This window comes from Epithele typhae, assembly GCF_022376455.1.
Source record: "Epithele typhae strain CBS 203.58 chromosome Unknown BXZ73scaffold_112, whole genome shotgun sequence".
Classification (NCBI taxonomy): domain Eukaryota; kingdom Fungi; phylum Basidiomycota; class Agaricomycetes; order Polyporales; family Epitheliaceae; genus Epithele; species Epithele typhae.
The window spans coordinates 38,037-65,952 of record NW_025954303.1 but is presented as its reverse complement, the minus strand read 5'-3'; the positions used below and the strand labels follow the sequence as shown (position 1 = coordinate 65,952).

At 60.3% G+C, this 27,916-nt stretch overlaps 9 protein-coding genes across 9 annotated transcripts; 7 read left to right on the top strand and 2 right to left on the bottom strand.

The window, feature by feature from the left end:
• Window positions 1–228: 228 nt before the first annotated feature.
• Window positions 229–1,422, top strand: BXZ73DRAFT_82359 (uncharacterized protein; the record flags this gene model as incomplete). Its single annotated transcript, XM_048023695.1, has 4 exons — window positions 229–336; window positions 401–546; window positions 745–1,030; window positions 1,099–1,422. 4 exons carry the CDS (start codon window positions 229–231, stop codon window positions 1,420–1,422), a joined length of 864 nt encoding a protein of 287 aa, XP_047871823.1.
• A 2,531-nt stretch (window positions 1,423–3,953) lies between these two features.
• BXZ73DRAFT_56307 (uncharacterized protein) lies at window positions 3,954–5,217 on the top strand (the record flags this gene model as incomplete). The annotated part of the gene is made up of 6 exons (XM_048021461.1): window positions 3,954–4,048; window positions 4,096–4,235; window positions 4,286–4,420; window positions 4,479–4,679; window positions 4,739–5,010; window positions 5,053–5,217. Coding segments are annotated over 6 exons (1,008 nt in total), but the record flags the coding sequence as incomplete, so codon positions are not given.
• Window positions 5,218–7,496: 2,279 nt separating this feature from the next.
• On the top strand, window positions 7,497–9,499 carry BXZ73DRAFT_82357 (uncharacterized protein; the record flags this gene model as incomplete). The annotated part of the gene is made up of 4 exons (XM_048023694.1): window positions 7,497–8,059; window positions 8,106–8,315; window positions 8,764–9,208; window positions 9,437–9,499. The coding sequence occupies 4 exons, from the start codon at window positions 7,497–7,499 to the stop codon at window positions 9,497–9,499; spliced, it is 1,281 nt and encodes a 426-aa protein (XP_047871821.1).
• A 2,832-nt stretch (window positions 9,500–12,331) lies between these two features.
• Window positions 12,332–13,734, top strand: BXZ73DRAFT_82356 (uncharacterized protein; the record flags this gene model as incomplete). The annotated part of the gene is made up of 7 exons (XM_048023693.1): window positions 12,332–12,402; window positions 12,438–12,530; window positions 12,588–12,727; window positions 12,778–12,912; window positions 12,971–13,171; window positions 13,231–13,490; window positions 13,570–13,734. The coding sequence occupies 7 exons, from the start codon at window positions 12,332–12,334 to the stop codon at window positions 13,732–13,734; spliced, it is 1,065 nt and encodes a 354-aa protein (XP_047871820.1).
• A 1,034-nt stretch (window positions 13,735–14,768) lies between these two features.
• On the bottom strand, window positions 14,769–15,673 carry BXZ73DRAFT_82355 (uncharacterized protein; the record flags this gene model as incomplete). Its single annotated transcript, XM_048023692.1, has 4 exons — window positions 14,769–14,971; window positions 15,036–15,096; window positions 15,238–15,277; window positions 15,435–15,673. 4 exons carry the CDS (start codon window positions 15,671–15,673, stop codon window positions 14,769–14,771), a joined length of 543 nt encoding a protein of 180 aa, XP_047871819.1.
• Window positions 15,674–16,839: 1,166 nt separating this feature from the next.
• Window positions 16,840–17,398, top strand: BXZ73DRAFT_82354 (uncharacterized protein; the record flags this gene model as incomplete). The annotated part of the gene is made up of 2 exons (XM_048023691.1): window positions 16,840–16,998; window positions 17,117–17,398. The coding sequence occupies 2 exons, from the start codon at window positions 16,840–16,842 to the stop codon at window positions 17,396–17,398; spliced, it is 441 nt and encodes a 146-aa protein (XP_047871818.1).
• A 2,446-nt stretch (window positions 17,399–19,844) lies between these two features.
• BXZ73DRAFT_32852 (uncharacterized protein) lies at window positions 19,845–20,201 on the bottom strand (the record flags this gene model as incomplete). Its single annotated transcript, XM_048017826.1, has 2 exons — window positions 19,845–19,997; window positions 20,064–20,201. Coding segments are annotated over 2 exons (291 nt in total), but the record flags the coding sequence as incomplete, so codon positions are not given.
• Window positions 20,202–23,563: 3,362 nt separating this feature from the next.
• BXZ73DRAFT_82353 (uncharacterized protein) lies at window positions 23,564–24,932 on the top strand (the record flags this gene model as incomplete). The annotated part of the gene is made up of 8 exons (XM_048023690.1): window positions 23,564–23,607; window positions 23,668–23,760; window positions 23,815–23,954; window positions 24,005–24,139; window positions 24,198–24,328; window positions 24,349–24,397; window positions 24,457–24,716; window positions 24,771–24,932. The coding sequence occupies 8 exons, from the start codon at window positions 23,564–23,566 to the stop codon at window positions 24,930–24,932; spliced, it is 1,014 nt and encodes a 337-aa protein (XP_047871816.1).
• A 1,900-nt stretch (window positions 24,933–26,832) lies between these two features.
• BXZ73DRAFT_107479 (uncharacterized protein) lies at window positions 26,833–27,645 on the top strand (the record flags this gene model as incomplete). Its single annotated transcript, XM_048016913.1, has 4 exons — window positions 26,833–26,884; window positions 26,965–27,164; window positions 27,221–27,288; window positions 27,462–27,645. 4 exons carry the CDS (start codon window positions 26,833–26,835, stop codon window positions 27,643–27,645), a joined length of 504 nt encoding a protein of 167 aa, XP_047871815.1.
• Window positions 27,646–27,916: the final 271 nt, after the last annotated feature.

The window sequence follows — 27,916 nt, the reverse complement described above, 5'->3', positions numbered from 1 at the left end:
CAGCACGTGGACGAAGCACAAAAAGTGGAGGGCGCACGGCAGGTGGGCCTGGAGTTGGGGTAGAGCAAAGACCTCAATGCATTCATCACTAAGAATGACGGCGCGTTCACGTTTGCGTTCGCGCCGTCTTAAAAAGGGGTGCGCGCAAACGTACGCACAAAAAAGGAGGGCGAGTGGGCAGAGCACAGCGCGCGCGCGGATTGGAAAGACCGCTCAGCGGCAAAAGCGATGAGCACTCACAAGCAAGGGTGTGACCAGCCCTTAGATGCAGGCCCACAGGCTGAGAAAACTCGCCCACCCAGTGTCACCCACGCAAAAGAGCCGCACCTGCACTCCGTACGCGGGATGTAAATGTTTGATCTCAAAAAAAGAGTTGGGGTAGAGCTGGCCGCCGGGCTAGAAGGAGGAGCATGGGGACGAGGGGGTCGCGCCAACGACGGAGTACGAGCCAGGCATCGAGCACTGCGAGCAGCTGCTCGCGCGGTCGTGGTCGGAGCGAAAGCCGGAGCAGCTGCGAACGCACGTCTGTGAGCACATACTCGTACAGTAAGTACAGATTCGACTAACCATAGCCTCTCGGCAAGGTGCGGATGCATCTGTCACCCCCGCCGGCCCAGTTCCAATCTACGTCGCCCCGACATGTCTGGCCACCGGCGCATTTGGTCCTCCCACTCGAGCTCACCTCCCCCTTTGTTTCAGACCACACTTTTTGTATAAAATTCGCGATTAAAATATATTCAATAGTAAGCTACTACAGCCCCGCAACAACGCGGAGGGTGAGGTGGAGGAGGGCGATGTGGGGGCCCGGGCGCGGCGGAGGAGGCGCAGGGCGACGCGCGCGAAGGCGGGTGATGCGGAGGCGGGCGACGCGCACGGAGGAGGGCGACGTGAAGGAGAGCGGTGTGGAGGAGGCGGGCGGGTGGGCTACGCGAAGGAGGCGGCAGGCGCGGGCGGAGCAGGGCGAGGAGCAGTAGGGCAGCGTAAGCGAGCGGCGCAGGCGGGCGATACGGGCGAGGCGGGGGAGGGAAGCGTGAGCGGATGAGGGCAAGGCGGAGGAGGGCGACGTCCGGAGGCGGAGGCGTGTGGCGGGCGACACAGGTGGAGGGTAACGCGCGGACGGAGGGCAGCGCACGGGCAGAGGAAGGTTGTACTGTGGAGGAGGGACGAGGGTGGAGGAGGGCGACGCGGAGAAGGGCACGGAGGAACGCGGTGTGGAAGAGCGCGGTGATGCGGGAGGATGAGGGTGATGTGGAGGAGGCGGGTGACACGGGCAGAGGAGGGCGGAGCGAAGGAGGCGGCAGGCACGGGTGGAGAAGGGCGGCGTGGGTGAGCTGCGTGGGCGGGCGACGCGGGCGGAAGAGAGTGGGCGGAGGAGAGTGGGCGGAGGAGGAGGTCAAGGGGGACGTCTTCGGCCTGTCGTAGGCAGTGGGCATCGGGAGCGCAGAAGGACGGAGCAGAGGACTCACCAAAATAAGTGCCGCGGTACATCGCCACGGCCCCACATTCCAATCTCCGTATTGACGTATGGACATCCTCGTGCGGTGTGTTTGTTGTGAGTGCGGTCGGGAAGGTGGGTATAGGGCGGGATCGAGGGAGAGGGAGAAGGTCGAGGTCGAGGTCGTTCGGAGGAGGAGGGGGAGGTCCGAGGAGAGGAAGGACGGTCAAAGGGGAGAGACGCGTGGCGTGCATCACAGCCACGCGCCACGCGTCCGAGTCTCTGTGCGTGCCGGGTCACTCCCCCGCACCTGTACATGTTGCCATGCTCACCTCGATGTACTTCAGTGGGCGGCGTTGGGATGTCGATTGCTGTCACCAAATCCGGACCATCCCCGACTCCCAAGCTCAAGGCGATCACCTACGTCTGGATCCCGCCTGCCGTGATTGCGGACGTCACGGTCACCTCCGCAAGAGGAAGACCGGGAGTTCACAGACACACTCATCAACAAGATCACCCGCTGTAGGTCGCACTTTAGATCTGGCCTCTCGCACGCTCGCTCACGCGCTGCCCCGCGACAGCGACGATCGAAACCGGCCTGCTCACCTCCATGTGGACGTCGATGGATCTGATCCTGATCGTCTACCTCGTCGTCCCGACCTCGCTGTACCTCCTCTCCACAACGACACGGAAAGCAGCACGGGCGACGAGTCGCACTCGCGCTCCGACAGGCGTGGCATGCACCAGCCCAGGCGCGTGAACATGCCCCGCTCGACCGCGACTCCCGCTGCCCGCACGACCGCTTTCACTCAACACGCTCCCGACCAAGGTCGACACACAGCGTGTCGGTCGCGAAGCGCTCGCTCGGCCGGCCCAGCGATACAAAGGTGCGATGAAGATCAGCCCACGAAACGCTCATCGATTTAATTCGATCATGGAGGAACGGCTCACTCAGATTCGATTGCACGAGACGGCGAGGCACCAGCCTGCACAGGTCACTCGCTCCGATCGTCTAGGGATCTACACGATCTTGTGTCTGTCAAGGTCCTGCGGCTACACTGCCCGAACCCTATTTCGCAGGCCCTTTTCCGCTTCAGCCCCCGCGAGTGCAAGCCAGTCCTCCGAGATCCTGCCCACGCCGCCGAGATCAGTCTTTCGGCTCTCAAGCAGTCCCTGCCCGAGGCATGTCGCTGTTCAGGTCCACCACGTCTCGCTTCGCTAGGTCGACACTCTCAAAACAACCCTAGCTCCATCCCACAACAATGGTGTGCCCTCAACTGGAAAGAGATCTTCAGTATCACACATCGTTTGGTTTCCCCGATGTCGTGGGGACCCTTGCCGTTGCTTCACGTGTTCGTACATTTCCGTGGCACCCTCTGCCCCCAATCGTGCGCAGACCCAATAGCCCCTCCTCCTCCTCCCGCCCCGCCCTGATGAGTCCACTTCCGCTGGCAATCAAGCGCTGAACTTGCCCCGTACCGCTCCCCCCTGTTCACTACGTGCCACGTCTCCGCCCCACCTATCGTGTTGCGGTGGTTCCGACAATATCCCAACGCCATCCTTTCCCCACTCCAGAAGCCTCCGCATCCGATCCGGATCGCCCCCGACGCTTGGCACCCCTCCAACTGGTGCCATCGCCTGAACGCGTGTATTCCTGCGCTCGACGCGTACGGCGGGCCGGCCGCGAGCTCGCTGTCCGGGCTGCCCTCGACGTGGTGCACGCCAGTGCAACGTTGTTCTACCACACGCCGCGCCGCCGCTGCCGGCACCCTTCCGGAGTCTCTGGAGCTGGTGGCCATCGTTTTCTGAGGACGATCACGGCCGGGCCGCCGAACATAGGGGCTTCTACGATCACAAGTCGATTGAGCAGGAAGGACTTGACACTGGCCCCGCACCCACTGGCACCCAGGTGCCAAGCATGCGGCACATATCAGAGCGCCAGTGGAGGGCGTGTGGTCGAATGGGCTGTTGGACCCGGTTTTCGCGACCTTCTCTATGTTGGCCTATTTTTCGAAGCCGACATACTCTGGCCAACCGCAGGAAGTTGCCGGCAGTCAGTAAAATGACCAACTCCTTTCAGTTCGAGTCCCCTCGCTATCTCAATCAAAATCGGCGTAGATTTCGATCGATCGAAAACTTCTCCGTCCACCTACACTGGTGAGTCGATCCACATCCTGTGGAGCCTGTGTCTGCTCCTTCGAGGTGCCTCGACCGCAGACACCGGATATCACCGTTTCGAACATGGGCGTCCCAAGTGTACATATACCTCCAGCGCATGGAACTCGTCTCACCGAGGCTCAACACGCTCTCATCCACTCCCTCCGCTCCTATCTTCTGCGTTACGCGGTGCTAGTCCACGAAGAGGGGCTCGTCGCTGAACTGTGCTGCACCTCCCGCTACGCGATATCCCCGCCATGTCTACCAGCGAAACAGCACCCGCATTTGATATCCCCGTGATGCATGTATCTCATCGGTACCGCATGACGTTCATTCGGGCTCACCCAACTTGCACTTCCACAGCTACGGCCCGTTCTTCGCCGCCGTCGTCCTCGACGTTTACCTCTGTGGCATCGTCTGCACTCAAACGTTCTTGTATTTTACCACCTACAAAAAGTAAGCACCCCCGTAAATCGCACAGGTGCCTACTCACTGCGATGCAGGGACCCGGCATGGATGAGGGTCCTCGTCGGCACGGTGGTCCTCGTAGACGTCCTCAACTCCTGCTTCGACATCATGGCCGTGTACCGCCCGCTCGTCTTGGAGTTCGGCGATACTGATGCAGTGCAGGTGACTCATTGGGGTGCGTCGAACCTCTTCTTCGATCTGGACGTCAGCGCTAATACCCTACAGAGTTCCATAGCGACCCGACGACCGTGGCCTTCATCGCATTCCTCGTGCAGGGATTCTTCGCGTGGCGTGTCAAGGTTCTCACCAAGAACAACTGGATCGTCGGATTCATCTACATCTGCGCGTTCACATCGTTCCGTGCGTGCCGTGACCTCTCCTTCGCATCCGTTGTCACGCTCACTTCGGGGTACTCCAGTGGGTGCCGTTGGGACTACGATTGGCGCCACCAAAGTCCCGAGAATCCCCGACTTGTACAAGCTCCGGACGACCATCGACATCTGGCTCGTGACGGCCGTGGTTGCGGACATTGTGATTACGACCACCCTCGTGTTTCATCTTCACAAGAGGAAGACGGGGATGAGGTTCACCGACACGCTCATCAACAAGATCACCCGCCGTACGTCGCGCTTCACGTCTGGCCTCCCGCAAGCTCACCGACGCGCCGCCGCTCGGCAGTGACGCTCGAGACGGGCCTGCTCACGTCGATGTGGGCGCTGACGGATCTGGTCGTCTACCTGACCATCCCGTCCGGGCTGCACCTCTTCTTCAACTTCACGCTCTCGAAGCTGTACACGATCTCCCTCCTCGCCTCCCTCCTCAGCCGCCACGGCGGGACGGACGGCAGTACGGACGACTCGGGCTCGCACTCGGACGGGCGCGCGCACCCGCCGCCCGGGCGCGTGAACGTGCTCCGGTCCGCCGGGAGCGCACACGTACGTCGCCTCCCCGTCTCCGTCTCCGTCTCCGCCTCCCTCTGACCGCGCGAACAGCCGCAGCAGATCTTCATCGACGTCGAGGCGCACGAGATGGTCGACGTCGACGACGTCAAGGGCTCGCAGCTCCTCGAGCACCGGGGGAAGACCGGGGACTCGCACGCGTTGGGCGGGAACACGCAGCGCTCGTCGGTGACCGTCGACCGCTCGATGGGAGTCTGAGCGCGCGCCCGGTCCGACTCCTGCGCCGCCGTCAGCATACCCTAATTATTAGGCCCTGTGGATTAAGGATGTCTCTTATGATTAATGACGGCTGGTGTGAGGACCGATTGAGGGCTCTGTCCGTCACTGATCAGTACTTTGTGTGGACTTCTAAAACCTCTTAAAGTCTCTAACTTTAGAAGTTTAGAAAGGTTAGAACGCTCTAGAAGCTTAGAAGCTTTAGAGGTGTATTTTAGAAGCATTTAGAAGCACTTAGAGATTGTTGGAGGCACCTCGCGGTCCGCGCGCCACGTCTCCTCTGCAGCCGTGAATTGCGGGTCGTTGCCGCCGCCGCCGCACCTGCGCGCGTGTCCATGACCGTTCGCGATGGAGGCACCGCGGCGGGCGTCGGTGGCCCGCGCCGAACGCGAGCCAGCGCGCGCGAGGGCCATGAGTGCGGGCACACCGTGCACGACCCTGAACCCGATCGTGGTGCAGGTACTTACCGAAGTGCTGGATGTTGAGGGCGGGCACTGTCGCGCGGCTTCAGCGCGGGCGACGAGTCCTGGGCGCCGCTGTGAAGACTCGTGCACTGGACTCTAGATCCGGGACAGAGATACACCACCGCATGACGTCAGCGTGCGCAGAAAGAATTCACGATGGCAGAACGCGTATCATCTGCTTTTCCGTGCGCAAGCAGAGTCCCGATCGCGATCGGCGAAGGAACAGTGGGAATACACGCCAAACAAAGGCACTACGGGAGATTTGAACGAAGCGGAGCGTCATGAAGTGCCGGGAAAGCAAAAACAATACTGATCACCGATCCTTCATCATCCATACGCTGCACTCGATAGATCACACAAGCATGAAAGAGAAGCAAGGTTTTTTCTTTCATACTGTATGCTGAGGTACAGGCTATAGACTACAAACAACGAAGCGGACGAGGCTGTACGTGGGGGTGTCTGGGTCCTTAACGTTGGCGATGCAGGTGGCGTGCGAGGCGTGCGAGGTCGGAGACGCAGGAGACGCAGGAGACGCAGGCGCGAGGGAGAATGCGGGCGCGACGCAGTGGACGTGGCCAAAGTGGGTGGCGTGGCAAGGGGCATCGAGGTGCGGGAGATGCGAAAGACGCATGCGTGAGGCGGGCGAGGGTGAGATGGGCGGTGTTGGCGACGGGGGCGAGGGCGAACCAGGCTAGGGCGAGAAGGGACGACGGGGGCGAGATGGGTGACGGGGGCGACGGGGCGACGGGTGAGGCGGGAGATGCAGGCGCGAGGCAGGCAACGTGGCCAATATGGTGAAGAGCGACGCGGGAGATTCAGGCGAGGTGGGGGAGGGAAGCGTGAGCGGATGAGGGCGAGGCGGAGGAGGGCGGAGCGAAGGAGGCGGCAGGCACGGGCGGAGAAGGGCGAGGAGGAGGGCGGCGTGGGTGAGCTGCGTGGGCGGGCGACGCGGGCGGAAGAGAGGGGGCGGAAGAGAGCGGCGCGGAGGAGGAGGACGTCAGGGGGACGTCTTCGGCCTGTCGTAGGCAGTGGGCATCGGGAGTGCAGAAGGAGGACTCACCAAAATAAGTGCCGCGGTACATCGCCACGGCCCCACATTCCAATCTCCGTATTGACGTATGGACGTCCTCGTGCGGTGTGTTTGTTGTGAGTGCGGTCGGGAAGGTGGATATAGGGCGGGATCGAGGTCGAGGGAGAAGGTCGAGGTCGAGGTCGTTCGGAGGAGGAAAGGTCGGTGTCACCTGGTGACACCAGAGTCCAATAGCAGACGATAGTCGACCGTATGGTCGCTATCGTCTGCCTGGGCAGAGCGAGGAGGAGGAGGAGGAGGAGGAGGAGGAGGAGGAGGAGGAGGTCCAAGGAGAGGAAGGACGGCCAATGGAGAGGGACGCGGTATGTATCAGGGCCACGCGACGATGCGCGCCACGCGTCCTCGCCACCCAGCGAGGCGCATCTCGGCATCCCGCATCCATTGGAGAATATGCAGCGGCAAATCGTGGATGGCGGTTACCCTCATCTCTCGCCACCGACCTGCGCGCGCTCCTTGCGGCAGCCACGATCGCCATCCTAGGGTGCTCTGGCGATGTGACGGTAAACATCTGTGGAGTTTAGCGTAGAGCGAGGCACGAGCGCTACGCTGCAACAGATGCTTCCTGAAGCGGAGTGCGAATATGGGAGCTCGCGCGCGCGCGTGCGCGCGTGAACCTTATCGGTTTTCTCTCTCCCACTGCGCACTCTTGTCGACTTTTCTGGTCTGCGCTTCGCCTCTCCTCTCAGACCCCGCATATAGTCAGCACCATGACCACAGATAGGCCCCTCGATCCCCCCGGGAGGCCCAACGCCGACATCGCTTCCCCCCCGGATGTTTCCAAGCTCCCAGGGCCCTCCAGATCGGCCGCGCGGCCGGCCGTAACAGGCCTAGCTACGGACCTAGCGGACAAGGCACAGGCGAGTGGTGAGAGAACAGACCCCGGTCACGAGGCCGGCCCCTACATCGACAAACGAAGGCACCAGCAGCACTCTCGTGCCTCCTCCATTCTCAGCGACTGGGGCCCGACGGTCGATTGGGAACACCGTCAGTCACCCATCCCGCAAATCCCGCCGCGCAGCGCCCCTCTGCCCACCGGGTCGCTCCCCTTCTTTGGCGCAACCTTCAACAGGCCATCCTCGGCGCTCCCAGTTCCTCCCACACCGGCGCCCACTCAGCAACCCCCGCCTGCAACGTCGGGTGTCAAGGCTCCGGCGACAAAGGCCCCCATCATGCTGGCGCGCAGCGCCAAGGGCACGCAGCTCTTCGCTGTGCAAGGCGCCTTGGTACACCCAGGTTTCAAAAACATGGCGAAGAACTGCATGTACATCCCGTGAGTCTCCCCCCTTCATCTCTGCGAACTGCTCTCCCCGCTGCAGACCCCCCGGAACACACCACTCTGAACCATACAAGGGCCTCCGTGCTGCCACTGTGCCCTTTTGCCGCTCGCACGCCCGTGGGGTGTGCCGATCTGCCCCCGTGCGCGCGCGGGTGTGCTTTCCTGCCTCTGTCCATACGGATGTGCTGCCACCGTGCTTTCCTGCTGCCCGCGGGGTGTGCTGCCACCGTGCTTTCCTGCCGCCCGCGAGGTGTGCTGCCACTGTGCTTCCCCGCCACCCACGAAGTGTGCTGATTTGCCCCGCACGCCCACGGGTGTGCTTTCCCGCCCTTGTGCTGCCTCCGCCCTTGTGCTGCCATTGTGCTTTCTTGCCGCCCGCCCGTCTGCGAGGTGTGCTGCCATTGTGCTTCCCCGCTGCCACGCGCACGCCGGTGTGCTCCTTGCCACCCGCGCGCACGAGGTGTGCTATCCTTTCCGTTGCGCGCACTGCCACCTGCCCGCACGGGGTGTGCGCTCCTCCCTTCGCTGTCACGTGTGTGCAGACTCAACCACTACCACCCATACGCACATGGGGTGTGCTGATTTGTCGCCGCGTGCACACGGGTGTGCCCCTTCACCACCTGTGCACATGTGGGGTGCACTCCTGGGCCCGATCATGCAAGTTCCTTGTGGAATGGACTACTCACCATTACCGACAGCCTCACCGCATTGACCAACGACTTCCTCGACAAAATCGCTGCCGACGCCCAGACGATGGTGAAGAAGGTCACCGCCTTCTGGACCAACGAGAAGTGCAACATCTTGGACCTGGTGCACGTACCATCGGAAGATACCATCTCTAGCGAAGACTGGAAGGAGGCATGGTCGAACCTCCTCATGAAGCTCCTCCCCAGTGTGGCCCCCGACGAGATCGTCACCGAGTTTCAGGAACACTACAACCTGCTCTGCAACAGGCCGTACTTCCGCAAGCACTTCAACGTCGTCCGGACGTTCGACATCAAGGTCCGCACACAGTGGTTCACGGCAGCCCCCGAGGAGAAGCCTTACCTGGGAGTGGGTTCGCCGGAGTACTTGACAATGCTGAATGATGTACGCACGGAAGACATGCAAAACTCCATCAAGCACAAGGCGGACCGCTACCAGGTACACCGGGAACGACAGGAATCCTCACGGGATCGCTCCCCACGTCGGGGGCGTGATCGCTCTCGTGACTGTGGGCGTGACCGCTCGCGTGACCGCAGGTGCAACTGGGGACATGATGGCGGTCGGAGCCGCTCGCGCTCGTTGGACTCAGACAGCGACCGGAGTCACTCGCGCTCGTGGGACGGAGAGGGCGACCGGGGCCGCTCGCGCTCATGTGACTTGGAATAGGCACAGTGGACGGCGGATGGGACTGCCCGCACGCGTGACGCGATTGATGCTGGAGTGTGGTAGTGATCCCGCAATGTTACACAAAGAAATGGAATTCCCCCTCATCAGCTCGCTTGTGTGGGTGAGCCACGCTCCTTCCGCCCGCGTCTGGGGTGCTCGCTGTGGGTGAGCCGCGGTCCTCTCTCGCGCGTGGGTTGGGAGCGTCCGAGGTGGCTAGGCCGACATCGGCGACGGGACAGCTAGTCCGTCGAGCGGGGTGGGAGGGCCTGACGGAAGGAGGGCCCGCCGCGCAATTGCCTTGGCGTAACGGCTCGGCAGCACGGCCCTCCGGGCGCTCGTCCTTTCCCACCCCCGCTTCTAGGACTAGACATTGCCCGACGGGAATAGTCTGTCCTCACCTCGACTGGCCTCCATCATCCTGTCGCTACCACATAGCAAAACCCGCGAACCAGGAAGCACTTGGTATAGCAAGGCATCATGTGTCTCTCTCCTTACACGTGCTCGTGCGACCACCCGTCGGACGGCGGGACACCCACAGCATTCGGAGCTCGGGCGCCGGCGCGCGACCGTGCTTGTCTAAGAGCGGTTCCGGGGTATCTCCCTCGAGGGGAGACGCCGAACCGCTCTCTCTCTCTTCGCGGGCGCGCATCACGGGCCACCGGACGCATCCGCACCCTGCTGAAAGGCTGCTCTCTGTGCATGCCGTGGTCACTCCCCCGCACCTGTACATGTTGTCATGCTCACCTCAATGTACTTCAGTGGGTGGCATTGGGACGTCGATTGCTGTCACCAAAATCCGAACCGTCCCCGACTCCCAAGTACAAGGCGATCACCTACGTCTGGATCCCGGGACCCGGATCACCTCCCCTCTCGTGTATCACCTCCGCAAGAGGAAGACCGGGATGAATTTCACCGACACGCTCATCAACAAAATCACCCGCGGTAGGTCGCACTTCACGTTTGGCCTCTCGCAAGCTCACTGACTCGGACAGTGACGATCGAAACCGGTCTGCTCACCTCCATGTGGCCGTCGATGGATCTGATCGTCTACCTTGTCGTCCCGACCTCGCTGCACCTCCTCTTCACGGCGACACGGAAGGCGGCACGGGCGACGAGTCGCACTCGCGCTCCGACAGGCGCATGCACCAGCCCGGCCGGGCGCGTGAACACGCTCCGCCGCTACGCCGCTCGACCGCGACTCCCCCTGCCCGCACGACCTTCACGCGTCTGCGTCTGGCGCTTCCACTCGACGCGCTCCAGCTTCCTGACCAAAGTCGACACACAGCCTCCCGACCAAAGTCGACACACAGCGTGCCAGTCACGAAGCGCTCGCTCAGCGATACGCGCGCGACGAAGATCAGCCCACGAAACGTTCAACGATTTCATTCGATCACGGAAAAACGATTCGCTCAGATTCGATTGCATTAGACGGCGAGGCACTACTAAGCCTGCACAGGTCACTCGCTCCGATCATCTAGGGATCTACACGATCTTATGTCCGTCAAGGTCCTGCGGCTATACGGTTCAACTTACCCTACTTCACCGGCCCCCGCGAGTGCAAGTCAGTCTTCGGAGATCCCGCCCACACCGCCGAGATTAGTCTTTCGGCTCTCAAGTAGACCCTACCAGAGGCACGTCGCTGTTTAACGTTTAGGTCTGGCACCACGTCTGGCTTTGCTAGGTCGACACTCTCAAAACAACCCTAGTTCCATCCCACATCAACGGTTTGCCCTCGACTTCAAAGAGATCTTCAGCATCGCACATCGTTTGGTTTCCCCGATGTCGTGGGGATCCTCGCCGTCTCGTCTTCATGCATCTCCGTGAAGCTCTCTCAGCCCCCGATCGTGCACAGACCCAAAGGCCCCTCCTCCTCCTTCCGCCCTGATGAGTCCACGTCCGCCGGTAACCAAGCCCTGAACTTGCCCCATGCGGCTCCCCCCTGTTTACTACGTGCCGCCTCTCCCACCCGTCGCGTCGTGCGTGGTTCCGACAGAATTCCAACGCCATCCTTTCCCCACTCCAGAAGCCTCCGCACCCGATCATCGCACCCGACGCCTTCAACTGGTGCCATCGCCTGCATCTGAACGCGTGTATTCCTGCGCTCGACGCGTACGGCGGGCCGGCCGCGAGCTCGTTGTCCGGGCTGCCCTCGACGTGGTGCACACCAGTGCAACGTTGTTCTAGTACGCGCCGCCGCGGCCGCCAGCCTGTGGCCATGGTGTTGAGGACTATCACGGCAGGGCCACTGAACATAGGGGCTTGTACGATCACAAGTCGATTGAGCAGTAGGAACTTGACACCATGGGCCCCGCACGCAGCAACCAGGTGCCAAGCATGCGGCACACAAGCGACGCGTGATGTCCACGGTCAGAGCGCCAGTTGAACGCCACACAGGACTTGGACTCGGGCATGTGGTCGAATGGGGTGCATGTCCTAAGGTGTTGGACTCGGTTTCCGCGACCTTCTCTATGTGGGCCTATTTGCTGAAGCCGACATACTCCGGCCAACTGCAGAAAGTTTCCGGCGGCCAGTACAATGACGAATTCCTTTCAGTTCGAGTCCCCTCGCCATCTCAATCAAAATCGGCGTAGATTTCGATCGATCGAAAACTTCTCCGTACACTTACACTGTTGTTCTCCCAGTTCGATCCACAACCTGTGGAGCCTGTGTCCTCTCCTTCAAGGTGCCTCGACCACAGACACCGGATATCGCCGTTTCGAACATGAACATCCCAAGTGTACATATACCGCCAGCGTATGGAACTCGTCTCACCGAGGCTCAATCCGCTCTCATCCACTCCCTCCGCTTCTATCTTCTGCGCTACGCGGCGCTAGTCCACGACAAGTCGTTGGTCGCTGAATTTTGCTGCACCTCCCGCTACGCGATATCCCCGCCATGGCTACCAGCGAAACAGCACCCGCATTTGATATCCCCATGATGCATGTATCTCATCGGTACCGCATGGCGTTCGTTCGGTCTCACCCAACTTGTTCCTCCGCAGATACGGCCCGTTCTTCGCTGCCGTTGTCCTCGACGTTTACCTCTTTGGCATCATCAGCACTCAAACGTTCTTGTTTTTTACCACCTACAAAAAGTAAGCACCCCCGCTCCAACGTGTAAATCGCATATGTGCCTACTCACTGCGATGCAGGGACCCGGTATGGATGAAGGTCCTCGTCGGCACGGCGGTCCTCACCGATTTCCTCAACTCCTGCTTCGACATCATGGCCGTGTACCGCCCGCTCGTCTTGGAGTTCGGCGATACTGATGCCGTGCAGGTGACTCATTGGGGTGCGTCGAACCTCTTCTTCGATCTGGACGTCAACGCTAATACCCTACAGATTTTCAGAGCGACCCGGTCACCGTCGCCACCGTCGCCTTCCTCGTGCAGGGTTTCTTCGCGTGGCGTGTCAAGGTTCTCACCAAGAGCAACTGGATCGTGGGGCTGATCTACATCTGCGCGTTCACATCGTTCCGTGCGTACTGTCACCTCTCCTTCGCATCCGTTGTCATGCTCACCTCGGTGTGCTCCAGTGGGTGGCATTGGGACTTCGATTGGCGCCAGCAAAGTCCCGAGAATCCCCGACTTGCACAAGCTCCGGACGATCACCTACGTCTGGCTTCCGACGGCCGTGATTGCGGACATCGCGATCACGGCCACTCTCGTGTTCTATCTTCGCAAGAGGAAGACAGGGATGAGGTTCACCGACACGCTCATCAACAAGATCACCCGCCGTACGTCGCGCTTCACGTCTGGCCTCCCGCAAGCTCACCGACTCGCCGCCGCTCGGCAGTGACGCTCGAGACGGGCCTGCTCACGTCGATGTGGGCGCTGACGGATCTGGTCGTCTACCTGACCATCCCGTCCGGGCTGCACCTCTTCTTCAACTTCACGCTCTCGAAGCTGTACACGGTCTCCCTCCTCGCCTCCCTCCTCAGCCGCCACGGCACGACGGACGGCAGGAGCGAGGACTCACGCTCGCACTCCGACGGGCGCGCGCACCCGCCGCCCGGCGGGCGCGTGAACATGCTCCGCTCGGCCGCGAGCGCACACGTACGTCGCCCCCTCCGCCCCGTCGTCTCGTCTCCCGGGCGGCGTGCGCCCGACCGCCGCGCTGACGCCGCGCCAGCAGCCGCAGCAGATCTTCATCGACGTCGAGGCGCACGAGATGGTCGACGTCGACGACGTCAAGGGCGCGCAGTTCCTCGAGCACCCGAAGAAGACCGGGGGCTCGCACGCGCTGAGCGGCAACACGCGGCGCTCGTCGGCGACCGTCGACCGCTCGATGGGAGTCTGAGCGCGCGCCCGGCCCTAGTGGAAAGACATCCATAAGAATTTACGGACGATTTAGGGCTCTCTGCGCCCTAAATCGACGCGTGCCTGACAGATCCGCGGTGGTCGGGCTGTCAGATTGGAACTCCGACGCCGCAGGGAGGTCCGTAAATCCCTAGCCGCTCAGAAATCTACGGAGGGGGGGGCCCCCCCTCCGTAAATCTTCCAAGTGCCCTATTCGTCCCAAAAAGGAACTTTTTTCAGACTCCGACTTGCCTTTTTCGCGCTTCCGCGCTTCCTCGTCTCGTCCACATCAGCAAAGTACTTAGGTGCGGAAACGATAGCGTATGATCGTGCACTGGGGCATTTGTAGCGTACGATAGTTAGTGCTAGCGAAGACAATAGAAGGTAGATTAGTATCCAAAGAATGCAGTATCCCGTATTGTACGGCCATCTGCTTCTTCCGCTATCAAATGATGATCGATTCTCGCGGGCAGGGCTATCAAGTCTGAGTGCGCGTGCGACCGTATATCGGTCATCTGCGGCGCATGAGATGATAGCACTACACAATAAGAGGTCAGAGTTAGCGGAGGAGATGACAGAGAACCTACAGCACCCTGCGGAAGATTATTGTCTTCCGTCGTACATTAGGGCTCGCATCTAATCACACATATATGGTTCAATCGCGCAATAATCCATTTGGGGTAAATATGAAACAGCGGGTATTCTACACAACGCACACATTAGCAGAACAAAGAACTTACGTAGTCGGTGATGTAGCCGAGTACTTGAAGCCTCTCAACCAGCACATCTCCCCGAATTGAAGGAAGTGTTCCCTATCGTGAGTACTATCGAAGTGGTCAGTAACAGCCTGTAGAGAATTCGCATCTATAGATTGCTTACCTGATAGAGGAATCAGTGTGGAGAGCACAGAAAGGTGGGTTGAGTGCGGCGGGATAGACAGGTCGGGCGCCATGGGCGCGAAAGGGTTAATTGGTTGGGGGCAGGGAGGTGGTCGCCTTGAGCGTAGATGCTCGCGTATTCATTGTCTTCGCTCCCTCACTCCTCACCATGCTCTTCCTGCGGCTGCGTCGCAAACGGTGAAGGGGAAGGGGGTGCGAGGCTGAAGGAGAGGTCAGCGGGAGCAGCGACGGGGAACGCGGAGGAAGAGAGACGCATCCACTGGGTGAACTGGAACGCCTTCACGAGCCGGATCGTCTCCTCGACCGAGCGGTTGATGGGGAGGTTATTGATCGTGATTGCTTGTCCGGCCCCACCGAACGCACGATCAGCCGTCGAACGTATGCTGCTCCAATACAGACGCACCTAAGGATACCTTCATAGAGTCGATGAGAAAGAGCCCGCGGAGGGTGATCATGCCCTCGTCCTGATGAAGATGCAGTAGTTGTGAGAGATTGACATCATGTCGGGGCGCGCAATGAGCAGGAGGTCCGGGCCAAGACCACCCTGCTTACGAGTACAGCGAGTCGATCGAGGGCACGCGAATTGGTGATAGGTCAGTGGTTACCGATGGAAGCAACGTTGAGTCGTTGACACTGTCGGCAAGGCTGAGGAATCAGTGTGAAGAGGACGAGAAGAGGCGGAAGGGGATATTTTAACCAAAGTTCACACCTCGTGTGGACGGTGGCTCATCACATGTGACCGACCCGCCGCTATAAGCGCCACAACTTGAAGCCTCGCGTTCAGGAGGTGCACCGAGCTCACCCCGTTGCGAACCACACCTCGTGACTCGTGTCGAGTCCGCAGATCCGGAAATTTAGAGAGAGGGTGGTCGTGTTGGCTTCGTGGAGGTGGAACCTAGGGCGCAGAGTGGCGGCCGTGAGGGCGACGAGACGTCTGACACGAGAGGGTGTTGAAAGCCATGTCGATGTCGAAAGTGTGGGTACGGTGAACGAGATGCTGGGAGCAGAGAATGATGAGGAGCTCACCACGTCTTGATACATGGTCGTGCGCGAGCGTGGGTGGCACATCGCACTTGGGGGATGATGGTGGTCGCGGAGTCCAGTAATAGGCGCGCATGCCTGCACACGCGCCCATGTCTCGGAACAACCGAGAGGAGCCGAGAGGAGGTCAAAGCGGGACGCCACTGCGGCGCCGCCGCATCGACTCACAACAATTAGCAAGAAATCACCGTAAGCAACCTTTGGACTTCAGAATGTCGCTACCAACACGGTCCTCCATATTAGTAAGTCTCCCCAGCGATATATATCTTGACTTAACTCTCGACCCACTCACTGCCCTCGCCCAGTGCCCAGTGCGGGCGTTTTCCGCGCTGCTCGCGACGACGATGGCGTCGAACAGAGCGCTTCGCTGACCCCCGTAGTGGTGGTCCGCGGGGTACCACAGGCCTCCAGCATGGCCCGACGATCCACATGGTCACCATTCCGGCCTTGAGCGCAGTGGAGGTGACGTCAACCCGCGCATGGTTGAAGTCATCGACGACAAGAATCGCAATGCGGCGTGATTTGATCGTTGGCTCGCGGAGGGCGAAGGCGGCGAGCTGGGAGAGCTTCGCGGAAAGAGGGTCCGGCGTTGGACCACGCGGGTTTAAAGGAGAGTCGAGACGGGCTCGCCGACGTTCTGAAAGACCTGCTTGGCGAGCTCGAAATCGACGTTGTTGAGCAGCTTCAATTACGTGTTGTATGCCTACAGTTGCCACAGCGGGAGGCCTAACTTTGCGGAGAGAATGGAATTTGACAAAGAGTGCATTGAATAGCATGTCTGGCAGCCGGCATCAGGGACGTAGAAACACAGAGAGGATAGACGTACAGGTGTTCACCCCGCACATCATTCGATAAGAGCGCGGTATTCTACGGTCGGACATAGCCATGCGTGCGAATGAAAAGCGGCATGCCCTGAGCGAGCGTCGCGGTGACGGCGAGGTGCGACCTCGCTATAGCTCGCGGTACGTACAGAAGCGGATAAAAGCGTCGACGTACCACGCTCCCCCCAGGAACCCTGGACGTTGCTGAAGCGCACATGGCTACAACGGGCGCATGCGTATACTTGGCCGCCCTACCGGGGCACCTAGGGCAAGCGAGATAGCCCGACACGGTATGATTTAGACGTCCACCATGAGAGGGGGTGACCAGCGCACCTTGGAATACCCATGAGCACTGGCCTCACGAGCACGGACCACGCGCTGGGCGTAGGACGAGCCAGGTTGCGATGCCCAAACGACCCCGCCGTGCGATGCTACATTTCTCCTGTACATTTCACGAGCTCGCGCTCGCATGTGAGCGTCGTGCGGAAGGTCGAGGTCCTCCAGGTGAGTGTCATGGTTTTGCTCCCTCGCATATTCTGCCACCGCGAGAGTGAGGACTTCGTTCTATGTGCAATGAACTATTTGCTCCCGCCTCGCTGTCTGGGGACTGGGTCGCTTCAAGGAACGCAAGGGGGAGATGAAATGCGCACCTAATGGAAAGCAATGCTCAAATGAGCAAGGACACGAGTCGATGTTCCGCGTTTGGATCGCGTGTCCCACTTTAGAAGCAGACATTCTGATGAAGAAGAGGATTTTCATAGCACGACGAGGTGCCGCAGAGAAGCGAAAAAGAAGAAGCGTCAAGAACAAACTGGGGGAACAGAGGAGGATGGGAGGAGGCAAGGTGGGACTCGCCGTCGCCGGCGTCGGACAGCTGAGGACTCCGCGGCCCGTAAGCGATTGAACAGGCGCCCGCGCCGACGTCCGTCCATCCTCGCGCGCACCGCGTTCTCTGCCGCGCACACTGTTCGCGTCCTTGCAAATCGAATGTATAGCTCAATACGAACCTCTTATGCACCCCACGCGCCCCATGATTCACCCTTGAAGGAGCGCATGATCATCGACGATCATCGACTACAGCTTTCTGTTTAAGCTACTAGTGCCGGTAGTAAATACATCATATCCTGTATGCGGCCACAAAATGCGATCGAATGTCATAGCAAAGACGAATGAATGTCAGCCGCCACCGTTCTGCTATCATCATTTATCGCGCAGACAATAGACGACCTGTCCCGATATGGCGGTGTCGCGTGCTATCGGGCGCTACCGTGGAAAACACCTTTTGCTGATGCACTTCGCCGTACTCTGTACTCCTCGCTGCATAGTCTCGCGCACGACACACACCACACCCAGCCCACCCGGTGCTAAATTGATTCAGCCACCTGCGCGGTGCGACAGATTCATGCCCGGTAGATACCGTCTTTTTTACCGTGTTATCACCTGCTCACGACACCCCCAACGCCTACATTTCCTCCTCACCTTGCAGTGACCAGTCACACCCTTCGAGGTCCGCCGCGCCGGGGAACTCCCGCGTTAGCGTTGTCTCCACGGTGAACCACGAGCTCGCGCGAGCTTTGCGCGCCCCGGACGCCATCGCGTGAGTCGCGCTCAAGGACGAAGAGCTCGCAGCGCAAGCACGCCAGCCGTCGCTGCCGTAGCGCTCCTCGACTTTGTCTTCCCCCAACTCGCCCCCTTGCCCCCGTCGTCGATGCGCTAGGCATCGCCCGCCGCGGTCGCGCAGGCTACTGTGTGGATAAGAGCTCAAGTACCCCGCGAGGGACTATATACAACCGCGCTTTCCCCTGGGATAGATTTCCTATGCTAAGTACTGTTCGGAGGGCGAGTGAGGGGCAGTGGGAGCAGGAAAGCACCACGAATTGGCGGCGGGATTGCGCCCAGTGCGAATCCGCTCGCTCGCGCGCGCGTGCATGGAGACTCGCGCGTGCACGCGCCAGCAGGCGCAGACGCGCGGGTGTCAAATAGGCCGTGGCAGAATTTACGGAAGGCACCACACGCAAACGGGCTTATGGGAGGGGCCATCCGCCCACGTCAGCGGAGTTTCAATTTAAATCAAGGTTTACGGACGTTTACGGGCTCTGAGTGTCCGTAAATTCTTATGGATGTCCGTCCAGTACCCCGCCACCGTCAGCATACCCTAATTATTAGGCCTCGTGGACTTTGGATCTCTCTTACGACTGGACGACCATTACTGATGGCCGGTGTGTGGGCTCGATTGAGGGCTCTGTCACTCAAGTCTCTTGCCATCCTCTGCGTGATTCCGACATGGCGCTCCTTCTCGTCGCCTCAGGGGGCTTTGAATGTTGATCCGCGCGACGCAGATATTCTATTGTCTACAACTCTTGAGTATTCGTCTGGCTGGCGCGCCGGGCTAGTCATCACGCACGACAACTTATTCAAAAAGCGCGCCTCTGCCGTTCTTCCGAGGGGACCGTCTGGTTCCCTGGCGCTCCCACTAGACTACTCGTACTGAGCACGATAAGTAATCCACCCAAACTCGCCGGGGGAGGAGCTACCCGGGCAACGACTCTCACTCGAACGCTTCGCCTTGTTCTTACATGTTTCCTTGCAGCGTCTGATATACACCGCGTGCCCGAGAGAGGGTGAACGTCACCCACTTGATCATGATAAAAGTACTCATTTCGAATTTGTACTGTACTTGTACACAATACTACTACTGCGTGCCTCGCCCAAACTCGCCTGGCCGATGCGCGCGGGGGTGCCGCCGGATCCCAAAAAGCAGGTCCCCGTCCGCGTTGAAGACCGGGCGGGGTCGCGAGCGCGGACGCGGTCGCACCTTCGAACGCGCGAAGCTTGCGCACGAGCCCGTCTCGGAGGTCGACCCTGCGCGGGAACGCCTCGGCGAGGTGCTTGGTAGGGTCCGCGAGCATCATGGAGTGGAGCCCGACAGCGGACGTGGCGGGGATGAAGACGGGGTTGTGCGAGGCGGCCCGAACTTGGTGTCGAGCCTGTGTTCCTGAGCGTGTGGACGGTGACGTGTGTCGACCAGCTGGCGGCCGGGCGGACACACGAGCGCTGTGGGGGATAGGAGTGATGAGCGAAGCTGGAGAGGAGGGACGAGAGATGTGGCCCACCGCGACGTCCACCAGCACGGTTTCGCGCTCGTCGCAGCCTGCCCGCGGACGCCTGCGCCTTCATGAAGAGCACCGCGCCCCTGGGCGACGATCGTGGGGCCTGACGGCAACCAGAGCCCCGCGACCAGCGATGCGTGCCCGGTCGTTGCCTCGCCGCTGGCCTCTTCTTCGGGCGGGGACGGGGCGGAAGGCGCCGTTTGCGTGGGTCACCGTGCGGGAGTGCGAGTGGAGGATGGGCTGCTGGACGTAGGAATAGAGGTAGGTCTTGAGCTGGGCGAGCGCGGTGTCGATCTCGTGCTCGTGCGCGACGAAGAAAGGGCAGAGGTGGGTCGTGTAGAGCCAGACGAAGCCCGATGTTTGTGGGAGGGCGAGGTAGTGGAAGAAGAGCGTCTTCAGGGGTTAGCCTGTGTGGGTGTGGGGGCGAGGAGAGCGCGGCGAGCGCGAGTCAGTGAGGACACAGCATGAGACGGGCCACTCGTACTCGTCGACATATTCTACAGCGACGATGCAACGGAGTACGGACCAGTACATGAGCCAGCGCTCGAGTCGGCCTCCCCGCGAAAGCGTTTTGCAGGATGCGTGGCCCGGGTAGAGGTGTTTCGCCAGGGCGAGGACTCTGGGCGGTTCTGAGGTGCCGCGGTGATGGGGTAGAACGGGCTGTGGCGCGTGGACGTGGACGTGGACGAGGTGCGGGGCGTCGTGCGCGCGCAGGGGATGGACGCCGGGAACGCGACGGCGAAGGAGGCGCGAGTGGTGTGCAGGACGTGTGTCGGGAGGGCGTGGAATGCCATTAGTAAGGGAGTGTTTCCCAACACGGCGCAGCGCGGCACTCTATGCTCGCACTTGCGTAGAGCACCACGGCCCCGGGGCGACAGATCACCTCCTCGGGTTTCGCGGAGGCGGCTGTGCTCCGCATGAGCCCTCTTCTCGCTCCTCCCCCGTGCGGTATGTATGCGCCCCAGCGGCCCGCACCACGTTCGCGGGTGTTGGCGTTGCGGCCGTATGGTGAGTTGAAACAATCACAACTCACCAGACATTGTACCCAGCTATGGGGATGGTTCCTGCCAGTTCCACCCCTTCTACTGCCTTTCCAACAGCTCGGACGTAAATTGAAGCGCGTGCTCCGAAATCCGTTGCCTTCGAGGACCCGGGTCAGCGCCCAGATAAGGTCTTCCGGCTGTGAAAATTGGGCCCACAAGTAGGCGACGGGACGGCCCGGACTGGGTGGGGCATGCACGGCGGTGACTGCTGTGGAGGTCGCTTTCCGAGGATGAGGGTGCCGGCGATGGGATTGGCGGATATGCAAGCGAGTGGAAGAGGCAGACTCGGAGATGTCTAGCACCGCGATGCCATGTTGCCATGCTGATATGTATAAGCACTTCCCAGTCTGGGCGCTTTCACTCGGTCGTCAAGCAACGGGCCCGCACAGTGATAATGTGCCCGGCCCGTTCGAATTTGAGAGCTGATTAGTCGCTTTCCAGACATTGAAAGCCAAACTATACGTACATTCCAAAGCCCTGGAATACCCGTCACTGACGATAGTACTGAGATAGGGGGACGTCTTGTAGATGATGAGCAAGAGTCTTGGCCCGAGGTAGTGACGGAGTTCGGATCCGGGTGGGAGTGGTCGAGGGCAGCGAGAGAGCGAGCGAGAGGGAACGAGGAGTGGAAAGGGGATGAGAACGAAGTGGGCGGACATGTCGCTTTAGATAGGAGGGAGGGGACATTGCGAGTGCGCCTGCCGTGAACGTGAATGCGTGAGATGTCCAAGACTTGGCGACTGAGCAGGCGGGTGTGCCCCTGTGTGCCCGCACAGAGCGAAACTCCGTCCGCACCGTGAGATTCACGTTCGAGCGTGGGAGGGGTACGTTCGTCCCAGTACATAAGACTCTCTGCCTACCACGCGTAGTATGCGGAAGTGGACTCATGCGTCCGGCTGTTCACGGCCACGCTGATGAGCCAACGACTTTTCTTTGCTCTCTCCGCACACTAGATCAGGCGCAAAGTCCCCTCCGCGGCACTCCCAGTGTCCCGACTCCCCTCTCCTCCAGTGCGACAGTACTTCCTGTTAGAAGTGGGCGGCTCGGAGGTCGGACGAGGGGGTAAAGGCAATCGATACGACGCGGTTGGTCCCTATGGACACTGGGAGGCCAGCACAGACGGACGCGGGGGGGAACGTGTAAACGCGTGAGGCGAGTGCGGGACGAGGGACGGCGGCTATCTACGCGATGACTAAGCGCTGGTACCGTATGACCGAGCTGGCTATTAATGTCATGACGGGCAATGCAGAATACCTGGCTGGCGGAAATGCGAACGAAAGCATGCCATTCGTCCAGCTGGGCGCCTGTATTTCTGATAGGTCGATTATTTAACAGTGAGCCGCATTTCGTTCTGGTAGAAAGGTAAACTGTCCGCCCGCCTCTGTCTTTTACGCGATGTCGTGCAGACCGAGATGCTGCATGAGGCGGGGACGCGCGCGCGCTGTGCGGGACATGCGCAATGCATGACGCGCACGCATCCCGTTCGTGTGCCGTGTGGACCGGGCCCGACGCGCGAGTCGTGAGCTGCGGGGGCACCAGGACGCGCGGACAGTTCAACTTTCGACCGACACGAAATGCGCACAAACAGTTAAATAATGTCCCCATCAGAAATATGGACGTCCACCCGGACGAAAGGCACGACGCTACGTCATTCAATTATGCTTTGGACGCCACACGGGATCAACCATCGCGGGGGATACCCAGCTGGGATACCTCCCTGAGGCTCCCCGTGCCCGTGGCCCTCCTCTGTGCTCCCGCTAGCCTCCTCTGCCTCGCTCTCCCACCGCCCGCCCTCCCTGCGGTGCTCTTCGTGTGGCGGGGCCAGGTCTGGCCAGGTCCGCGCCCCCGCCGCCTCTCCGATCGCCCTCAGCCGCAACGGTCCTAGCCGGCGGCGCTGCCAACACCAGCCGCGCACAGCCGACTCATCGGAGGCGCGAGCGTGAACTATCTGCCGGCCGAGCCATGGGCGCTCAGTCCTCAAGCAAACTTTCCGTGCCGTCTGCCCGTCTGCCCGCGCGCCTTCTCTCTTTCCCCCCACATCCCGTTCCCCGCCGTACCATCCATCGTCTTCACACCCTTCTCGCCCGCGTAATTTTTCGTACTTAGCTGCCTATTGAACTGTTCACGTGCCACGGGCTATCGCCGGACATCCCCAGATCGCCGCGCGAGCGATCCCGCCCACCCGGCGGCTCGCTCCACTCTGCGTCCGCGCCCGGCTCTGGCGGGCCCAGGCCCACCCCTCGCTGTCCGATGTACGCGCGCTGACGTCGTACAGCCATCACACCCACGAGGCTCGACTTCTACGATCACAAGTCAATTGGGCGGTGGGAACCCAGGGCCCACAATTGGCCGTGCCCAGCATGCGGCACGTCAGCGCGCGATCCTGACGGTTGAACGCCATACTTTGGTTGAATGGTGCATGTCCTAATGTGTGGAACCAGGTCTTCACGACCTTCTCTATGTTGGCCTATTTGCTGAAGCTGACATGCTCCGGCCAACTGCAGGAAGTTCACGCGGGACGCCATCCAAATATCCGAGAATTAACGGCGGTCAATGCAATGACCAATTCCTTTCAGTTAGAGTCCCCTCGCCATGTCAATCAAAATCCGTGTAGAAGACGTTCTGCCATTTTGATCGATCGGAAGCTTCTCCGTACACTCACACTGTTGTTCTCCAGGGTCGACCACAACCTTTGGAGCCTGTGTCCGCTCCTTCAAGCTGCCTCGACCGCAGACACCGGATATCGCCGTTTCGAACATGGGCGTCCCAAGTGCACATATAACGCCAGCGTATGGAGCTCGTCCTCCACCCCCTCTCATCGACTCCCTCCGCTCCTATCTTCTGCCTTAGCGGCCTAGTCCACGACGAGTGGCTAGTCGCGAACTTTACAGCACCTCCCGTACCCGATATCCCGCCATGTCTACCAACGAAACAGTACCCGCGTTTGATATATCCATTATGTATGTACCTCATCGTACCGCATGGCGTTCATTCGGGCTCACCCAACTTGCTCTCCACAGCTACGCCCCGTTATTCGTTGGTATCATCGTCGACGTTTACCTCTTTGGCATCATCTGCACTCAGGCGTTCTTGTATTTTACCACCTACAAAAAGTAAGCACCCCCGCTCCAACGTGTAAATCGCATACGTACCTACTCACGACGCAGGGACCTGGTATGGATGAAGGTCCTCGTCGGCACGGTGGTCGGCACCGATTTCCTCAACTCCTGCTTTGACGTCATGGCCTTGTACCGCCCGCTCATCATGCAGTTCGGTGATTATGCGGCCGTGCTGTCGACTACTTGGGGTGTGTTCAACCTCGTCCTCGATCTGGACGTCAGCGCTAATACACTACAGAGTTCCAAAGCGACCCGATTACCGTCGCCACCGTCGCCATCCTCGTGCAGGGTTTCTTCGCGTGGCGTGTCAAGGTTCTCACCAAGAACAACTGGATCGTCGGGTTCATCTACATCTGCGCGTTCGCGTCGTTCCGTGCGTGCCGTGAGCTCTCCTTAGCATCCGTTGTCATACTCACCTCGGCGTACTCCAGTGGGCGGCCTTGGGACTACGATCGGCGCCACCAAAGTCACGAAGATGCTCGAGTTGGATAAGCTCCGGCCGATCACCTACGTCTGGCTTCCGATGGCCGCGACTGCGGACATCGCGATTACGACCACTCTCGTGTTCCACCTTCGCAAGAGGAAGACGGGATGAGGTTCACCGACACGCTCATCAACAAGATCACCCGCCGTACGTCGCACTTCACGTCTGGCCTCCCGCAAGCTCGCTGACTCGCCGCTCCTCGACAGTGACGCTCGAGACGGGCCTGCTCACCTCCATGTGGGCGTTGATTATCCTGATCGTCTACCTGACCGTCCCGACCGGGCTCCACCTCTTCTTCAACTTCACGCTCTCGAAGCTGTACACGATCTCCCTCCTCACCTCCCTCCTCAGCCGCCACGGCGGGATAGACGGCGGGACCGAGGACTCGGGCTCGCACTCTGACGGGCGCACCCACTCCGGGCCGCCCGGGCGCGTGAACATGCTCCGGTCCGCCGGGAGCGCACACGTGCGTCGCCTCCTCCGCCTCCCTCTGACCGCGCTGACTCCGCCGCGCGAGCAGCCGCAGCAGATCTTCATCGACGTCGAGGCGCACGAGATGGTCGACGTCGACGACGTCAAGGGCTCGCAGCTCCTCGAGCACCAGAAGAAGACCGGGGACTCGCGCGCGTTGAGCGGCAACACGCGGCGCTCGTCGGTGACCGTCGACCGCTCGATGGTCTGAGCGCGCGCCCGGTTACCCCGCCGTTGTATACCCTGGTTATTGGGTCTCGTGGATTTTGGATACCTCTTGCGACTGAACTACTGTTACTGATGGCTGGTGTGAGGGCTCGATTGAGGGTTCTGTCACTCAAGTCTCTTGTCTTCTGCGTGATTTCGAAATGGCACCCCTTCTCGTCGCCTCAAGGGGCTTTGAATATTGATCTGCACGATGCAGATACTGTATTGTCTACAACTTATTCAAAAAGCGCAACTCTGCCGTTCTTCCAGGGGCCGTCCGGTTCCCCGCTAATAAGTAGGCTTACTAAGCCCCCACTAGACTACTTGCACTGAGCACGATAAGCAATCCTCCCAAGCTCAACGGGGGGAGCTACCCGGGCAACGACTCTCAATCGTACGCTTCGCCTTGTTCTTACATGTTTCCTTGCAGCGTCTGACGTGCCCCCAAACCGGGCTGGACCAGTGACCTACTTTTTCTCTGGAACTCATAATGGATCGTCATCTGCGTCGTGTGGATCCGTGTTCTAGCGGAGCACCGAGATTACAGGTGCGCACCTTTCAGTTTGGGCCTGCGCCACGTTGAATTCGATCCACTCAGTAAGGCTCTCAGTCCATATATGAAGTAGCGCACAATCCCCGTGTTTCTCGCCCAGGCACGAGCCTACTTAGTACTGCGCAGTCCCAGCGACGCCGTTCTCTGACCGGGGACTGCGATCCACACCTCCGATAGCTCGTTGCGCAGCCTACGCGCATCAACTGATCAGTGGTTAGGAGAACGAGACGCGCCGCAGTGGATGGCCCGGACTTATCCCTAAGAGGGTTCCGATCCCGGAGACCGTGATCAAGCGATCGGAATACGTGTTTACCCCACGTGAGCGCAAAATGTGAACTTCGATGTGCAGTGTGCCGAGCGGTGAGGCCCGGATGGCTGTGTAGGAGCGGTCGGTCGCTTCCTCCAGGTCTGGCAATTTCTTCTCAGCACAGAACTTCGAGGCCTGCATGTGCGCACGAAGTTGGTGCAGTAATCACTAGGTATGGCCATCAGCTAGCTGACTATCAAATCTACAAAGAACATGCCTCGATGCGCTGCCGGCGTGTGTTTTGACACAGTGGAGGAGGAGGAGGAGCTCGTGAATACTAATGCCAGAGCGCACGCACCCCGGGCGTCTCTGGCAGCTGGAGACAGCGCTGAGCGCTCAGTGCGGCTTTAGCCGACCCGGATCATTTGTCGACAGTGCCACGCGTCTGCGAGACTCTCATTCGAACCACCACTGCTCTCCCTCGCCGGCGACAGACGGTGATACCGGTGCTCCGGGCATGGATAGTGTTTTCCCTCGACGCCTCCAGAGACTCATTCACCCGTTAAGTACTCATCTCTAACGCCTTAAGGCTTGGAGACGAAATTCACAGTGAATGCAGACGAGTTTCGAGCCACAGGAGGTCCGGGCGGCAGCCCTTTGTGACTCCTTCACGCAAGGTAGCTCGTCTCGGCCAGACGGCGAGGGCGAAAAATCTTGAAGTCTCTCTCAAATATTTACCAGCTCGCTACGAACTCCGATGGTACTGTCGCTGGACTCCAAGGAGCGACATCTTGCCAGACGGGGATACGAGGCGCTTTCCACGCCCCTGCCGAGCCTCCCGCAGCCGGACGTAACCTCGGCGGTATGTTGGAAGATCGTCTCGCTGCTTACTGCGGAAGCCATCTCCAATTCATGTCGGTCGGCATTATCATAGGCAGGCAACCAGTCATGTACCCAAGCGACGGCCTAAGGAAGTCGGCATACAGGGCACATATATAACATAGATGGAGCGAGCTGACGTCCCCAATCTTCCGCTTCTCTTCTCTCACCACTGCTCTTGTCCCATCTTCGCCTTCCTCGCCAGCTTCACATCCTCTCCCTCAAATGTTCGCCAGCCTGTTCAACATCGTCCTCGCTGCGGTCGCCATCGGCCAAGGTACGCTCTCCACCCCCTCGCTTCCTACTACCTTCTGCCCTCTGCCCCTCACTGACTCTACCGCCTTCCTTTCCCCACAGCCTCAGCTGCCCCCGCCCACGTCGACGCACGCGACGTGACCACCATCACCACCTCCATCGGCGGCACGCCCACCACCGTGACGATCACCACCGACCCCTCGAGCGCGTTCCCGACCGGGCGCGCTGCGGCGGGCGTAACGACAGTCACCTTTGTCGGCGGCACTACGCTCAGCGCGACAGAGCCCACCACCATCACCTTCGTCGGCGGTACGACGGCAGACGCCACGGGCCCAGCACCGTCACGAAGGTGGCCGAGGCCGACCCGACGACGATCACCTTCATTGGCGGCACGACGGCGGACGGGACGGAGCCCACGACGGTCACGTTCGTTGGGGGCGGGGTTACGACAGCACAGTCGCGGAGGGGTGACGACGAGCACGGTCATCGGTGGAGTCACCACGAGCACGGTCACCGGCGGGGTCTCGACAAGCACGGGAACGTCAAGACGTCCACGGCGCGCGTGGGGCAGTCTCAACCTCCACGGCGTCGCCCGGCAGCGTCTCGACGTCGACCGCGAGCGTCGGCGGGGCGGGTGTCTCCACCTCCACGGTCTCGCCGGGCGCGGTTAGCACGACGACGGCGGGCTCGGAGTCCACGACCTCCGCCGCTGGTACCATCGTCTCGTCGACCGCGACGGGCAGCCCCGTCACGATCACCTTCGTCGCCAGCACCGGGTTCTAATCTGCGACGGCCCTCCCTACCATTACCGCCCGAGCCGCGACAAAGCTTCGGTCATCCGGTCGGAAGCGCCTTTGCTTTTTGAGTGTCTTCTCTTTTCCTGACTGTGGTTACCTTCACTTTTGCTAGTACGAGGACCTTTTCCCTCGCGACCCGTTTCTCCTTTCTGTTAGATCTGATGGACATTGTCGTTGGACTAGTCATTTAGACTTTTGGTAGTACACTGAATTGCGTCATCGTTCGTTTTCAGTAATGATAGCACTCTTTAATTCTC